Source organism: Taudactylus pleione, unplaced genomic scaffold (assembly GCF_031769625.1).
Source record: "Taudactylus pleione unplaced genomic scaffold, aTauple2 ptg000179l, whole genome shotgun sequence".
Taxonomy (NCBI): Eukaryota; Metazoa; Chordata; class Amphibia; order Anura; family Myobatrachidae; genus Taudactylus; species Taudactylus pleione.
In genome coordinates this window covers 32665782-32683291 of record NW_028284581.1, presented here as the reverse complement: position 1 = coordinate 32683291, position 17510 = coordinate 32665782, and the positions used below count along the sequence as shown (strand labels likewise).

Genomic DNA, 17510 nt, shown 5'->3' with positions numbered 1-17510 from the left:
ATTCAAGTTGTGGTGGGCACATCTCACAGCGCAGGACAGGAATCAGTTTCCACGGTCGGGGCGGCTACCCTATCAACGTCTGGAGCAGGTGAGATCACTTAGCAACATAACACTGCCACGTCATCACACTCTGAAGACTCATATGATTCATCTGGCTCAAGCAAAAAACTGCACAAGCTCATGTGTTATTTTGTTCAGAAGTTAAAAGGGAAGCGTAAGACCACAAATAGATTCTGTAGTTATGCAAGTAGCTTGGTTCCGGATGCATCGGGCGATGCAGTTCATTGCTCTAATACTGCTATTTTGCGGGGGGTTCGATCTAAAATTAAAGAGCGTATTAGGAAAAGCAAGCATGTGGATATGTTTGCTATTATGCATGATGATAAAAAAGCCTTAGACCTGGCTAAAGCAGGTGGAACGGCTGCAAAGGAAGTTCGGTGCAACTACGATAATTGGCTTTTGGGTATGTACATATTTGCGGCTTGTTATACAGAAACTAGGCCTGGCAAATTTTTGAATATTCTTAAGTATTTACATCTTGTGCATAGCATGCAACTGTCTACTGGGCATAATGTGCGGCATCAGTATGACGAGGTTTTTCGTAAGAGACAGGACGGCCATAAGATCTTTAGTTTCGGGTTCAAGGATGTGGAGGTTTGGCTAGAGGTCACCCATCAGAATTTGCCCACGACCATTACTCCCATGGGGCATAAACAGCCCTTTATTGCCCGCCCAGGATTTAACACAGCAGGAAAAGTAAAATTCTTTGCTTTTAATAACGGGCAGTGTGGCAGAGGCACATGCTGCCATTTTAAACATGTCTGCCTGTCATGCGGGGGTGCTCATGCAGCCAAAGTTTGTAAGCGTACAAGTGTACAGGCGGCTGGACAGGGGAGCAGCATAGTTCTAAGTAGAACCTTTTCCACAATTAAAATAGAAGTTCTAGAGTCTTGGCTGGGTCGCTATCCTCTTAAGGAGGAAGCGTCCTTTTTGTTAAGAGGTTTTATTGAGGGTTTTCATTTGCCCGTTGTTTGTCCAATTTTTTGTTTCAGCCAAAAGGAACCTTAAGTCAACTAGGGATTACCCAGCTGTTGTGATGGAAAAAATTGCGGCGAAGGTGGATACAGGCCACATGGCTGGCCCATTTCCATCTCCTCCCTTAGTCGATATTGGCATTTCCCCTTTGGGAGTTGTTCCAAAAAAGGAGGCCGGTAAATTCCAGTTGATCCAACACCTGTCCTATCCAGAGGGAGGGTCTGTGAATGACGCTCTAGATCCAGGCGAGTGCAGCATCGTTTATCAATCTTTTGAGGATGCCCTATGGTTGGTGCACGAGTTAAGTGAGGGAGCCCTATTGGCAAAGAGTGAAATAGAGTCTGCTTTTCAGGCTTATTCCTTTGCATCCTGATTCTTTAAGACACATGGGTTTCAAAATTGATGCGTCATATTTTGTGGATAAGTGTTTGCCAATAGTATTCTCCATTTCCTGCTCCTTTTCGAGTGTTTCAGCTCTTTCCTACAGTGGTGCATTCAACCAGGTTCAGGGCAGTCAAGTATAGCCCATTTTTTAGATGATTTCTTATTGGTTGGGCCAGCTGATAGTGCCATTTGTAGCAAGCTACTTTTTTCGTTTCAAGCACTTTTTCGCATTAAGGGTGTGCCCATTGCTGCGGAAAAGATGGAAGGGCCTACCACAGTTTTGTCCTATTTAGGTATCGGAATTGATACTGGGATGGGTTTATGTTGGTTGCCTAGCAATAAAGTTACTAATATGCGTGAGTATCTAGGGCTTTTCCTTTCCACTAAAAAGCTTTCATTAAAGCAGTTGCAATCATTACTCGGCCTTTTTAATTTCTCTTGCCGAGTTATTCCTATGGGAAGGTTTTTCTGTCGTAGGTTAGAGAAGGCCACAGCAGGTGTAAAAAAGGTGCACCATTTGATTCGTTTGAATAGTGAACTCAAGGAGGACATGCGCTTATGGTACACTTTTTTACAGTATTTTAACGGGGTTCAGTTTTGGTTGCCCAAGCCAGTGGCCAACTGTGAACTCCAGCTTTATACGGATGCGTCTGGTGCTTTGGGTTTTGGGGCTTTTTTTGAGGGTTAGTGGTGCACGGAAGCTTGGCCACAGGTTTGGCGAGCTGCCGGTTTTACAAGGAATATGCTCCTCCTCGAATTGTTCCCAATTGTAGAGATCTTGATGGCGCAACTTAGTAATCGTAGCATAATTTTCTGGTGTGACAACCTGGGGGTGGTTCAGGCCATTAACATGTTCCGGGAGATGAAAACGATTTAGTGGATGCTTTATCTCATTTCCAATGGTCCAGGTTTAGAACATTGGCGCCCACAGCCAGCGATCATGGTTTACCTTGCCATGCTCATGTCTGGCAGATCATCAGGCCGGCATTGGCAGACTCACTCTGAAAGTGTTGGCACCGGGTACCCTAAGGTCCTATACAGTGGTGTGGAACTCCTGGCTGGCTTTCATTAACAAAATTGATCAAGGTTAAGAGTGTTGAAGGTAACATTTTGCAGTTCGTTTGGTTTTGGCATGAACAAGGTCGGTCAAAGGCAGCAATGTCTGGTGCTTTGGCAGGCATTTCATATTTTTCGCAATTGCATGTCTTGGTAGACCCAACTAAGTCATTTATTCTTTCCAAAGCTCTGAGGGGTTGGGTGAAAGAGCAGGCGCATTCAGACAATTCTCGTAGGCCAGTAGATACCAGTTTGTTAAGGAATCTCGTCCTGGCAGCGGCAGGTGTTGCCCTTGGAGATTATGAGGCATTGTTGTTCAGTTTGGCATTTGTTTTGGCATTTTTTGGGGCATTGCGGAGAACTGGCGGCTGCTAGTAAGAAGTCAGTGCGCACAGGGATTTTGTTGGAGAATGTAATTATGAAATCGGACTCGATTTTGCTGAAAATTCAGAGATCAAAGACCGACCAATTAGGTAGGGGACATTGGTTGTCAATTCCTGAGCATCTGGACCCAAGCATATGCCCCGTGGCTAAGCATTACAATCAGCAATGTTCACGAAGGGGGCTGCAATGGCTAGTGCATGAGGACCTTTCACCACTCTCGTGTTTTCAATTCACAGCAATTTTTAAGCGTTGTTTGATAGCCCTTGATTTGCCGGTGGAGCATTATGGCACACACTCATTCAGAATTGGGGCGCCCACTTGCGCAACAGCAGCGGGTTATTCCAGTGACACAATCAAATGATTGGGCCGGTAGAAATGTCTTCTGCATATAAAGGTTATATTAGAGGTGACAAGCTGCCTAAATAGATAGCGCTTCATGCGAGTTGGTTTTTTGGAAACCCAGTGCCTTATGCTACCTGTCATTAGGGGGGATTGGAGTTCTTTTCACTTTTGCCCTGAAAGAGGTTTTGTGTTGTTCACCTCCATCTTGGTCGCTCAAACAACTCAGTTTTCCCTCTCTAGTTGTTTTTTTTAAACTAATATGGTGTATAGACACTAATGTTCCTTTATACATTTTTTACATACAGGTCGTGGTGGGTTAATTGTTATGGTGTGGATTGTAGGGCATTCCTATGTGTATTGGGCTAGCAAGCACCCCCTTGCTAGAAAGACCCCCCTTTAATGTTTGCTGGATAGGGGTGCATAATTTCAGATGGAATGGCCTTTTGAATCTCCTATGGGAGTTGGAGAAAAAATGGGGTACCCCAAACTGTTTAATCATCCCTCTGGGAGGCAATGATTTGGGCACGTGTAAAGGTGTAGAGATCATCATTGCTATAAAGAGAGATTTGCAAATAATTACTCAGCATTGGTCACAAGTTCAGTTGGTATGGTCTGAAGTCATTCCCCATAGATTTTGGAGAGGAGAACAAGGAGGTGCAGCTTTAGATAGAGTAAGGAGAAAACTGATTGCTGCGGTGTCTCGTTATCAAACACCCCCGTCTCCGCTATGAAGAGGTTGACTTCTAAAGATCAGATGGAGTGCATTTGGATGGGGAATGTTTGATCTTGTTTGTATCAGCTCTTTTGCCTGATATTGGAAGCAGTTAGCGGTCCTAGTTAGCTGGTGGCAGTATGCCATCAGTGGACCCTGTATTTGGCAGAAAGTAGTGCTCCTCGGTGGCTAAATTTAGTGCAGCTGAACTTGGCTAGCATCCCCCCTTTGAGAGAGGCGAGTCAGTCGCTGCCTAAGGGGATGACCAGGTCTCCATCTTATGGAGTGATCAGCACTTTGCTAGATTAAGGGGAGATGATACTACTCGAGATAGCTCGCAATTGGGGGTGGAATCTCCACCCTAATCTTAGTAATACATTCCGCTTATGGGCTGTAGCCAAGTTAGCACTGCTTTTTCGCCACCATGCTCAATGCTATTACAGATCAATTACAATCCAATTAAATAAATTTGGCTGCGACCTCTTTATTGCAAATCTATTCAGTTGTCAGTGTCGTTATTTTAGATGTAAGTTTAAATTAAGTATGGTGAAAATAATAAAACTATGGGTGACTTATCAAATTTTCACCTATCTTTACTCAGTTACCTGCCAGCCTTTTAGCTCTATTGACATTGTATGCTGAAATGTATGATACATACAGTATGTTAATGCAAAATAGACTAATATTTATAGAATATTTTTATGAATATAAAATCTGCTAATTATGAATTGATACAGAATGTAAACTCTCAAAAGCAGGGCCCATTCCCCTCTGAATTCTCTACATAATTATGTAATCTGCGCACTGTAATTATGTATTTATGTAAAATGTATTTATGAATATTGTTTGTATGCTTTACCCCTCTTCACTGTGCATATAAATTAAAGATCATAATATAGATCATAATATATATTTTTTGTATAACACATGAATAAAACATATACATTAGTCAAATTGCATAATAAAATGCATGCCACATGGTGCATTGTTATGAGCTGTTGACATCTAGAAGTGCTATACTATACACTTGTAGTACAATGGACTAAGCAGTTTTAATATGACACCATACAGAGAATATTACGTGATTCATGGGTCACTGAATAACATTTTCTATCTAATTTAAATATGTCTCATCTGTATTTATGTATGAGTGATAAATAAGTTTCCCTATTTTTAATATCTTTAAAGTTGGGTCATTTCTTCAGGGTGAAATGCATTTAAAAGCAACCATTCAGTAGATAAAACTCTTTTAGGATATGTCTAGTGTGAGTGCCACAGTATTCAAATATATAAAAACAAATTGAATTCATTATAGTTCATTTGCTAAGAAATTCAACTGTAGTACATCTGTAAAATAAAATGTTTCGTATAGGCCATTTAATTACACCAAGATACAATAAAAATAAAAAAATCCTGGTAACTATCTTATGGTTGATGGACATAGGTGGCGCTGTTCTATAAATTATTGCAGCTTTTTATTTGTTATTATACTGAACTTTCTTCCTGTTAATTGTCTGTAATAAAAAAAACATACAATGGTACAATTTTCTTACTTTGTTGAAATTTTGGTGCATTATCATTTATATCAGATACACTAATGGTTACAGTTGCTGTGGTTGACAGTGCACCCACATTACCAATCATGTCTTTGGCTTGGATTATAACATGATAATGATCCTTGGTTTCTCTGTCAATTTGTGAAGCAACACGAATAATTCCTAAAACAAAAGAAAAATTGTAAAGCAACATGAATTATTCCTAAAAACAAAATAAAATGCAAAGTTTAAACAGACCTTATATGTATGTATTATAAAACAATAAACATCATTATCATCATTCACTCGCAAAATGAATGTAAGATAAATTTTAAATTGTATGAATGAATAATAATTTCTCACATTTTAATGAACTGGTTTAAAAATACTTACAACACGTGTGTGCAGTTTTATATAAATTGCCATACCTTCTATTCTATCTTGTAGTAGTAACTGGTACTTTCAAGTATTTACAATGCATTATATATAGTGAGGTTCAAAGGCCAAGAGTAAATATATATGAGAAATATTATTCAGCATAAAGATACCCAGTTTTGTTCTATTAATGTTCCAATTGTAAAGCGCTATGGAATATGCTGCGCTATAAAATGAATACTAAATAAATATAGATGCACTGCACTTACTACAGTATATCAATATATGCAATAAGTACGAGAGGGTTTCGATCTTGTATAATCTAAAGAAAACATGAAACCTTGCACTTATCAAATACAGAATTTAAAATTTTTCCACATATTGCAATATATATTAATCTGACAAATTCATGCCAAAGTATTCCCTACATAAATAGTAGAGATGAGCGGTTCGGATTACTTGGAATCTGAACACACCTGAACTGTCAGTAAATAAGTGAATCTGAGCAAGGCTCAGGTCTTCCCGCCTGACTCAGATTCCAATTTGAGGCAAAATGTCATCTAGCGGTGTCATATTCTTGCTGGTTTTGGATTCTATATAAGGCATCACGGACGGGACTCTGCGCCATTTCCTTGTCAGGCACGCTGCTGTTGGCTGCAATGTGCTCTGCTGTATAGGCTGTGCTGTGTCCAGACTCAGTAACAAGACTGTGCTGCTTTTTTTCAATTTGTATAGGGGTTGCACACTGCTATGTGTATGCAATCAGTATATATTACTGCCGGCCGCATGGCTTCAAATCTCGACGCTGGAAGCCTGGCAAGGGTGAAGATCCCAACAGCGGAATTAGGTAAGTAATGCTAACCTTACCCCTCTAACCCTAACCATCCTTTAAGGGTACCTAAACCTAAATCCCCCATCCCTGCAGCCTAAACCTAAGTCTCCCGGGGGGTGCCTGAACCTAATCTCCCCCCGGGGGTGCCCAACCCTAACCCCCCTTTCCCTAGCCTAACCATAACCCTAAGTCCCCCCAGGAGCCCTGAAACCTAAACGTTTCCCCCCCATGGCTGTCCGCACCCGGCACTCGGCTTACCTTCATTCAGTATGCCAGGCGTTGGGCACTCGGCGTAGGTCTAATGACAGGCATCGGGATTTTGACACCTGTCATTAGTACCCTGCTGGGATTTGCCAGTTGGGAATCCGGCGGTCGGTATTTCAACCATCGCCTTCCTTACTGACTGTAGGGTGGGTTGAAAAAAACAAAATTGTGAGTTCAAAATTCCAATAGTGCAGAAAAGTTGTGGGTCCATAACAGTAAATTGTATGCAAAATTTCAGCTTGGTCAGATAATTTTTACTATCCCCAGAGGGTGCTTGAATTTTTTAAAATTTGACACAAAATAGGATATTTTGTAATCAGGTGATGGCACGGTGAAGTGGCTGTGCTGCTCTTAGTCAATGTGTATAGGGGGTGCACACTGCTGTATGATGTGCTGTATATAGGCTTTGCTGTGTTGATCAGTAAAGATTTTCACATGCATATATAAGCCCTGTGGTTCCATGCAGTTTGAAGTGAGCTGCAATATCAAAAATGTAAATTATTTTTTTTTTAAATTCTATTGTTTGTACTGTTTTATGTTCATTACCATAGTGTGCTTTGTTCATGTGCATATAAAAGCCATGTGACTCCATGCAGTTTGAATTGAACTGCTCCATCAAAAAAAATAAGTTTAATTATATTGTTTGTACTGTTTAGTGCGCTTTAACCTAGTGTACTTTGGGCCTGATTCAGACCCACTCGCGAGCGGCTGTCCGCTCGCAAGTGGGTCGATGTTGTGCACTGCGCATGCGCATGACGGCGGGAGCTCCGTCGTGCGCATGCGCCAGACGCGACGAGCGAAGGACTTTCCTTCGCTCGTTGTGTCTGATCAAAGGGGGCGTGCTGTCGATGTTGATTGACAGCACGCCCCCTTTGGTGGGCGTGCCGGGGGCGTGCCTCCCTGACGGGGGCGTTCCCAAGGGAACGCCTACCGTCAGAAGCCGGCCCACTGACATCACTAGTGATGTCAGTGGGAGTGATTTTGGCTCTGATAGAGCCAAAATCACTCCGGGCCTTGCGGTTGAAAACCTCAACCGCAGGCTCCGGCTCGCAGTGGCGATGGTCGCGATGGTCAAGACCATCGCGACCATCAAACTGCACGCTCGTATAGGCTGTGGGTGGTGACCCACAGCTATACGAGCGTCCAGGAGGACGCTCCATAATTATGGAGGGCGGCCCTCATTCAGAGCGTGCACTCTGCTCAGAGCGTACGGCTCTGAATGAGGGCCTTTGTTCACATGCATGTATATGCCATGTGGCTCCATGCCATTTGAATTGAGCTGCAACATAAAAAAAAAATAAAAAAAATAGTTACCATAAATTGTATTGTTTGTACTGTTTGGTGCGATTTACCTAGTGCTCTTTATTCATGTGCATATGTAAGCCATGTGACTCCATGCAGTTTGAATTAAGCTGCGACATAAAAAAAAAAAAAAAAAAAAATAGATACATTAAATTCTATTGTTTGTACTGTTTGGTGCACTTTACCCTTGTGTGCACTTTGTTTACGTACATATATAACCCTTGTGACTATACGCAGTTTGAATTGAGCTGCAACATCTTAGAATCAAATTTTTAAAAAATAATTAAATTCTGTTGTTTGTACTGTTTGCTGCACTTTACCCTAGTATGCTTTGTTCACGTGCACATATAAGCCCTGTGACTCCACACAGTTCTATTTAACAACAAACATAAAAAAATCTAAATCAAGAAAATTGTTAAATTTTATAGTTTGTACTGTTTGGTGCACTTTACCCTAGTGTGATTTGTTTACGTGCACATACTGTATAAGCTATGCAGTGATCTGCGAATTTGAAAAAATGGATAAAGTTCAGTTTAGAAAACAGCATTCTCATATTGTCGCTGCAGCTGCTGTCACCAGTCATGATGACAATGCTAATATTTTAATGTCATCTACTAAAGCCAATGCTCAAGGGCATAGAGGATATAAGTAGGGCATCTAAAATAAAAAAAAACAATATACAGTGCTAAGGAAAATAATACTTCTAATAAAAGGAAAGTGTGGTGCAGAAGAACGTAAAATTGCCAACATGCCATTTACCATATGCAGTGGCAAGGAAAGACTAAGGCCTTTATTTGTGAGTGGTGTTTCTGCAGGTGTCAGTTAGGCATCTTTCTCTGCCTCTTATGATGATGCAAGACCTTTTCACTCAGAGGGTAGAAAAAGTGTAAAAAAATTAAAACCCCTAAGGCAGTAGAACAAACTGTACATTAACAAACAGAAATGTCACAAATCCCTGAGGAGAGTCTTGTTTGTCCATGAGTGCTATGTCTGAGTCTGACCTTTCTAAAACTGTTGTACTCACAAAGAAGCTACCTTCCAGCATTTCTGCTCCCTCTGGAAATGTGGGGATGAGCAGCACAAATATAGCTGATGACATAGAAATTTAGAATGCCACCAAGGAAGTGCAAGAGGATGAGCGGTGTATTTGTGTAGCTGATGCCAGTGCTGTTGAGGATGAGGATGTTGTTTTTGTAAGTCACGCACTAGTGGAAGAAGCTCCTGGCCATGCGGAAGGCCACTGCCATTCCATGGCATACGACTAAAAAATGCACCTCTTAAGTTTGGAATTATTTTTACCAAAATCTTTACAACAATTGTCAAGCCATCTGTAGCATCTGTACAACCACATTGTGTAAAAGTAGGGATAGTAACCATCTAGGACCCTTTTCCCTGTTACATCCTTTGCATCAAACTCATTCATTTTTTTACAACATTAGAAACTGGTAATAAAACAATAACAACAAGCAGTCCAGCATCATCTAACTCTTTTCTCTCAACCAGATCTCAGAACCTGCAATCTCAACCATGAACACCTTCAGCCTTAATATCCACAGTAATGATCGGAGGTAGTCCTACATTAAATTTGTTAAGGTTAGGTGACTCCTCCCCTATGCAGTATTCCTTAGAAGATTTCCTGAGCGCTAGGCTCGCTGCTTCTGCTGCTGCTAGGAATGAATCTTCAACCCAGAAGGGGACCAAGAAGACTAGTATTTAAAAAAAAAACTGACTGTGAAACAATTCTTTGCAAGGGGAAGCAAATATGACAGCTCTCACTCAGTCGCACAGTGAATCACCATCACGGCTATGCTAGCATTAGATCTGCATCCAATATCCACCATTAATGCAGTGCGTTTCACACAGTTTATTGAGGTTCTGAGTCCACTGGTACCAAATTCCATCTCAGTTCTATTTTACCTGAAAAGCCATGCCCCAGCTGTACCAGGATATATACTAATTATTGGCCTAGAAAATGTCAATGTACCGACTGTACACCTAACCACAGACATGTGGACAAGTGGTAGTGGGCAAACTAAAGATTACATGACTATGACAGCCGATCCATTGGGTGGGTGTATCGTCTTTAGCTGCAGCTGTAGCAGTATCTAATAAACAACACCAGCTAATTCAGAGGCAGGCCACTCTGTGTATCACTGGCTTCACTAAGAGGCATATCACTGACAATCTCTTAGATAAACTAAGGTATGTCATAGAAAAGTGGCTTACCTCACTTGGACTCTTCTCAGGATTTGTGACTTCTGGGTGAATTCCAACATGTTTCATGTTTTGCTCACACAATAAACTTGGAAGTACACAGTTTTCTAAAAATGACAGGGGTGTGCAGGAGATGCTGTATGTGGACCAAAAAAATTCAGGACATTTTCGCCATTCAGCCACAGCATGCAGGAGATTGCAGCAGCTGCAAGAACAGTTTCATTTGCCCTGTTACCAACTATAGCAAAAGGTGTTAACCAGGTGGAATTCCTCCATTTATATGATTCAGTGGATGGATGAACAGAAAAAAGGTTTCCACAGCTATACCACAAGCCATGATATTGGGAGATGAGGGGGAGTGTTCCTAAGTCCAGCACAGTGGAGCAGGCCTTCCATCTTGTGCAATATGCTCAAACCCATTGAAGTAGCCAACTGTGAAGTGATTTCAGATACTGCTTGAATCATGTGATTCCCTGTTTAAGCTTTTAGAAAATCAGCTCAAGAATTTGAAGGAGAAGATTAAACAAAGTAATTCCACTAAATATGTAGAACAAATTATTTATTTACTGTGACAAGATCCAAAGGTTGCCAATATTTTGAAATTGGATCACTACATTTAGGTGACTATACTTGATGATACAGCAGGTTTAATTCGTACATCATGTCTTTCTTTCCAACTCACCCAGATATTAAGAGATGCAAAGAGCTCATAGTGAGCAAGTTAACAGCACAAGTGGTACATGACACAACAACATCTCCTCCTTCAGTTTATCTCGCAGCTGCCAGGAAAAAACTCAGCTTTCCCAAAAGATCCAGTGGTGATGCAGAGGAGTCAACACAACATTATGACATATGGTTGGTTCTAAAAGATTTTCTAAATAATTTCTAACACTGCTACCACGACTCCATCTGATAAGGTCACCATCCAAAGAACGGTGGATGATTATTTTCATGACAACATACACATTGACTACTGGAAAGAAAAAAAGGCAATTTGGAGACCCTTGTACAGACTAGCTTTGCATTACTTATGCTGCCCACCCTCCAGTGTGTACTCAGAAAAACTTTTCAGCACCGCTAGGAACCTTATAAGCAGTCAGCATTGGAGGCTAGTTCCTCAAAGTGTGAAAAAAGATTATGTTCATCAAAATGAACTGTTAATTCCATGAGGATGACATTTTCCTCCAATTACATAAAAAAATACAGAGGTACCTGTAATGGTAGATGCCTGCAGGGATGAATTAATATTGTGTGAGTATGATGTACATACTGATGAGGGTGAAGAATCTAATGAGGAGAATGACCATTGGCAGCTTGTTATGAGGGGCCCCAAAAAAACAAATACTACAGCCACAAGTGACAGTCTCTGTTGTTGAAGTGTTTTGTTTGTTGAACTGTGCATGTTCTCTTTAATATATACAACATAAGGATGGGTGGAAGGGCCCAAGGACAATTGCATATTGCACCACTTTTCTTTGCATTATGCACTGTTTGGGGCTTTGCTGACTGACATTGTCATAGTTTATTAAACTGCCACCCTGTTTGCCACTTGTCACAACTCTTGGGTAGATAATGGATGCAACCCATATTTTGGGGATTGGTGAGACATATTTCTGAGGCACAGCATCTAATGTGTCGGCGGTGTTCACCAGGGACCCTCACAAGAAGTTATGGACTTAAATGTGTCTGACACACAGGACACAGCCCTCAGAATATGTTCCCCTATACAGGTGCTGCTGAAACTCTGGATGTAGCGGAGAAGACTTTCAGTGTAGTCAACAAGCTAGGTCAATGGACAAGATAGTACCAGGGAGCAGATGTATGCAGGTCATGGAGGAAAGCCAAGGTCAGAACCAGATTACCAAATGCAGTACCAGGGATCAGACAAATATGGGTCAGGAACAAAGCCAAGGTCAGGAATGGATAGCAAATATACACAGGAATGCTGGAGTAAGGTAACAGAGCCTATACTCTAGCAACTGTCTGTTGCCAGAGACTCCCTTTTATAGGGAGGAGTTCAATTCTCGCTCCAAATCTGACTCACCTTTGGTGCATCTGTCCCTTGAAATTTTCCTGCAGGTTGGCGTGTGCACTCCTAGGAGAGCTGTGGCTGCCTGCACTGCAGTCGCACAGTGAGGGGGACCAGGAGCACATGCCTTAGCAGTGGGCATGGGGGACTCCCTGCCCGTGCCCGCCGCCAGACGTGATTCCAGTGCTGCTGGACCCAGTAAGTAATAGCTGGCTTCTAGAGCACTGTGACATTACCCCTCTTCTAATGGTGGACACTGAACACCCCACAAATGGATTGTTAGGAAACTTTCAGTGGAACTTCTGAAGGAGCTGAGGTGCATGAATATTTGAGGCCTTGACCCTGCACTGCTTCTCAGGACCGTACCCCTCCAATCCACCAAGAACTGGACAGCTCCTCTAGAAACCCTGGAGTCCAAAATCAGTTTCACTTCATATTCCTTCTAGTGGTCTACCAGAATTGCAGGAGGAGGGCTGCAAGGGGTTGAGAAATGATTAAGTACCATGGGGTTGACAAGGGAAACATGAAACACATTAGGTATTCTGAGAGTGCCCTTGAAGCATCAAATGATATGTCACTGGATTGATCACTTGTAGAATCTTAAAGGGACCAATGAATCTGGGAGCGAAGTTCATGGTAGGAACTTTCAATCACAAGTGCTTCGTTGACAGCCAGACTTTATCACCAGGACTTAGTACCAGCCCCCTCCTCCTCTTTCTGTCCACAAACAATTTATACCTTGAAGAGGCTTTACATAAATTCCTCTTTACCTCCTTCCAAATCTTAAAGAACTGGTTCACTGTACCATGGATGGCTGGAAGTGATACTAAACAAAGACCTGGTAACTCTGGTAATATAGTATGCAAATCATTCTGATTAAAAAATTGAGAGTGCTCCAATGCCTCATGATACAGATTATTGTGACAAATTCAGCCCATGGCAGCAAAGAGACCCAGTCATCCTGATTGGTTGAAACATACATCCAAATGAACCTCTACAAATACTGGTTTATTTGCTCCATCTTGCCATTTTTCTGGGGATAGTAGGCTGACAAGAAGCTCAGATTGATTCCAAAGCACCTGCATAATGCTCTCCAAAATCTAAAGGTAAACTGCACCCCTTGGTCAGAAACAATGGGGGTCATTCAGAGTCAGTCGCAAGCGCTGAGCACTCACAACCAACTCGATGTTGCCCCACTGGGCATGAGCACGATGGAGCCGGCTCCGTCATGCGCATGCACAAGACCCAGCTAGCAACAGACACTCTGTCGCTAGGGGTCTCGCACCAAAGGGGGCGAGGTGTCGATGGTGAGTGACAGCTAGCCCCATTTGGGAGGCGGGCAGGGAGCGTGCCTGCCCAAATGGAGGGGTTTCCACTGGAGCACTTACCGTTTGGGGGCAGCCCCCCATTGCTGATGTCAGTGGGGAGCTTCCTGCTCGATCAGAGCAGGAAGCTCGGTGGGGCTTACGAGTGCCCAGATGCAACCTTATTGTCTGGTCGTAAGCCCTGAAGTTCGGCATGGTCTTGACCATCGCGACCAACACCCATGTTGTTCACTAGATCTATGGGTGTTAACCCACAGCTTAGCGATCGACAAGGAGGTGGTCGTTCATGATGCAAGCGGCCGCCCTGATTCAGGGTGACCACTTGCAACTAATGACCACCTCTGAATGAGGTCCAATGTCCTTAGGAAACCCGTGTAACCAAAAAATTTTACTTATGAATACTTCTGCCAACTTTGGTGCTGAAGGTAAACCCTTTAATGGAACAAAGTGGGCGGCCTTGGAAAACCTATTCACCTCCATCAGTATAGTGTTAAACCATTAGCATAAAGGTAAATCTGTCACAAAGTCCATATAAATGTTAGTCCAAGGACAATCAGACACTGGTAGTGGCAACAGGGGACCTGATGGAGAGTGCAGCGGGCCCTTGTGCTGAACACAATTATGACAAGCTGTCACAAAGTACTTAACACCTTGATGGGCCATCGGCCACCAGTACCTCCTGAGGATCAGCTCCAATGTTCTTTTGACGCCTGCATGCCCACTGAACCATGATGAAAGCACCCACTGCAGTAATTCCGGCAGAAGTTTAGATACTATAATTTTTTTCCCTGGCCGAATCTTTACCTTGGTGGTGACAGCTATAAAGCAAGCAGGGTCTTGTCCTCTTTTACTTACTCTACTTTAGCAGAACTAAATGCTTGGTACAAGGGAACAGCCTTGATGTTTTTATTACCCAGCTGGTAGGTAATCACTAGTTTAAACTATTCAAAAAATAACAACCATCTGATTGACGATAATTTAAAAAGTGGGCTGTCTTGAGATACATCAAATTCTTATGATCAGTATAGACTGTCACTGGAAATGTAGTTCCCTCTAACAAGTATCATCACTCCTGAAGAGCCAACTTGATATTATCCCTGATACCATTATTCCTCTCCACCACAGAGAACTTACAGGAGAAGAATACACATGAGTACCACTTGTTTATTTTATCCCTCTGCAACAGCACTGACCCAAAACCAAATGTGGAGGCGCCCACCTCCAAGAAAAAAGGTTGATCACAATTTGGTTGCCTCAGAATGGGTGCTGACAGGAAACACTGCTTTAACAGGATGAAAGCTTCTTCTGTCTCAGGTGGCCACACATGAGTGTCTTGACCCTTTCTGGTAAGATCAATGATGGGAGTTGTGATGGATGAGTAGTTCTTGATGAACTGGCAGTAAAAGTTGCAAAAACCCAGAAAGTATTGTATTGCTTTCAACCCGACTGTAAGAGGCCAGTTGACAATTGTAGTAAGCTTTTTCTGGGTCCATCTGCAGATAAGAATCCAAAATGATGAACCACAGAAATGTTAGTTCCTTTTGCTCAAAGGAGCATTTCTCAAGCTTACAGATAAGATGATTAGCCCGGAATTATGACAGCATCTCACATACATGTCTGCGATTACTCGCAATGTCCTCAGAGAATATCAGAATATCATCCAGGTATACCACTACATACTTATACAATAGGTCCAGAAATATATGATTTGTTTACTTCTGGAAAACAGCTGGGGCTTTGCTCAATCCAAAAGGCATGACAAAATACCAGAAGTGGCCATCATGAGTATTAAAGAACGTCTTCCACTCGTCTCCAGTTTAATGAAAAAATTTTTTCTGATGTACCATGTTGGAAGTTGAACTGCCACCATTGCTGTTACTTAGTCAGCGACCTACTTTGGTGCTACCTTTTGGCGTAACTGGATGAAATTAATATTGTGAGCTTTGAGGTGGTCAAAATTGACTGGAAATTAGTGAAAATGAATGTTATTGAGGTTAATAATACTAGCAATAAAAAAAGGTTTAAATCAAGTTGATTGTAGCTTTTTTGTCAATTTTTGGAAAAAATCTAAAACCAAAACCAGTCATGGCGTTTTGGCAAACCCAAAACCAAAACCGGGTTAAGAATTAGAACCAAAAATAGTAAAAATGGTCTGATGCACATCTCTAAAAAGTAGTGCTAGAAATCATATCAAAATTTAAAAATTACACTTTCCTATAATACTAGATATCACTGACATTTTTAACATGGTAGTTGTTTTTTATCTTGCTCAATGCTTATTTGTTAACATAATTTTTTGTGTGTTTACATTTCTCTTGCACTCCATTTAAACTCCAGCTTGTGTGAAGTGATTCATTAAGTGTTTAATGATGCTATAGCTTTGATGAGGTTCTATGTTTAAGGCTGTTTGCAAGTAGGCAGTTGAACCATATAAAATAGTGATTATCATGTTTACATTTATAAGGAATTTCTAGTGTTGGACTTGGATATCATTTGTTTTTCAGATAATTTAAATAATTTCTTTTAAAAAATCAGTTGTCCATATGTTTACTGAAATCAAACAATTGCACATTATTTTCTATATAATCAAAGGGATACAAAATAGGGGACACCTGATTTTGTATATCAAAATAGGCATTGTATCAAGAATTCCAAATTAATATAAAGTGTCAAGAACATTGTACTTGGTCATAACAAATTTATATTAATAACAATGTTATTTTATGTACTGTAATTCCTATTGTTTTGCTTATTTTAAAATAAATTAAAAATAATGTTGATTTACTTATTTTGTAGTTTTATATTTGTATGTAGTGATTATATTAATTAATTATGATGTATTTGTATTTATCATTCAACTGCTTTAAACTTTGCCAATTAAAACTTTATTCACATTGCAATAAACTGAATATGCTACAATACTGTTGGAAGATGGATTTCTAACCAAGTCATGTATTTTTCATGATACTGTCATTTATTATGACTTTATACCAGAAAAATAAAACATGTTGCACAATTCAATTGTTATGCTGTAGAATCAGAATGCACTTGAACATTTTTTACTGAAGTGTCTCACTGAAAAAAAGAAAATAATTGAAAATGTAATGGTTCTTTAAGCTTTTATGTGTTTTCTTTCTGGTAGTATTTGTTCAGTATGTTAAATGCTAACATATTAATGTATTTAATACAGAAGAAATTGTATAATTAAAGATGCCAAATAATTTATTAGTGGTATTTGTGAAATTTAGTATATGATCCTTGGCAACCAACAACAAATATTACATAGGAATCAGTATGAAATACTGATGGATGGGATGCTGGCTGTCAGTACACTGACAGCGGCATCCCGAAGGTTCACATCACGACAGGGAAAGGGTGAGTACTGTTCCCCTGTCCTATTTACCCATAAACCCTCCTTTCCTGTACCCTAATACTAGCCCTCCCTACCTTGCACTGTAACCCTAACCCCCTCCCATGGTAAGCACCTAAATCTAACCCTCCCCCTTAGTGCCTGACCTTAAATCTCCCAGGTGGTGACTGAACCTACCCACCCTGCCCGGAGCCAAACTGCTGTGCTCGGAATGATCAGCATAAAATGTATTAAATTATGCCTGACACCAATCCCTGTATTTTTAAAAGATTGTTGCATTCGAAATTCATCTGAATTGATAAATACTCCATTAATCAGGAGACTATTGACATAAATATCTCATGAGAATAG

At 41.1% G+C, this 17510-nt stretch overlaps 1 protein-coding gene across 4 annotated transcripts in view; it reads right to left on the bottom strand.

The window, feature by feature from the left end:
• Nucleotides 1-17510, bottom strand: part of LOC148519987 (cadherin-19-like) — a 146074-nt gene that overhangs the window by 52251 nt on the left and 76313 nt on the right. For all 4 annotated transcript variants that reach the window (XM_088475992.1, XM_088475995.1, XM_088475994.1 and 1 more), the window contains one exon: nt 5467-5631. In XM_088475992.1, the coding sequence (XP_088332118.1) occupies nt 5467-5631 (165 nt within the window). The remainder of the gene's footprint in view (nt 1-5466; nt 5632-17510) is intronic.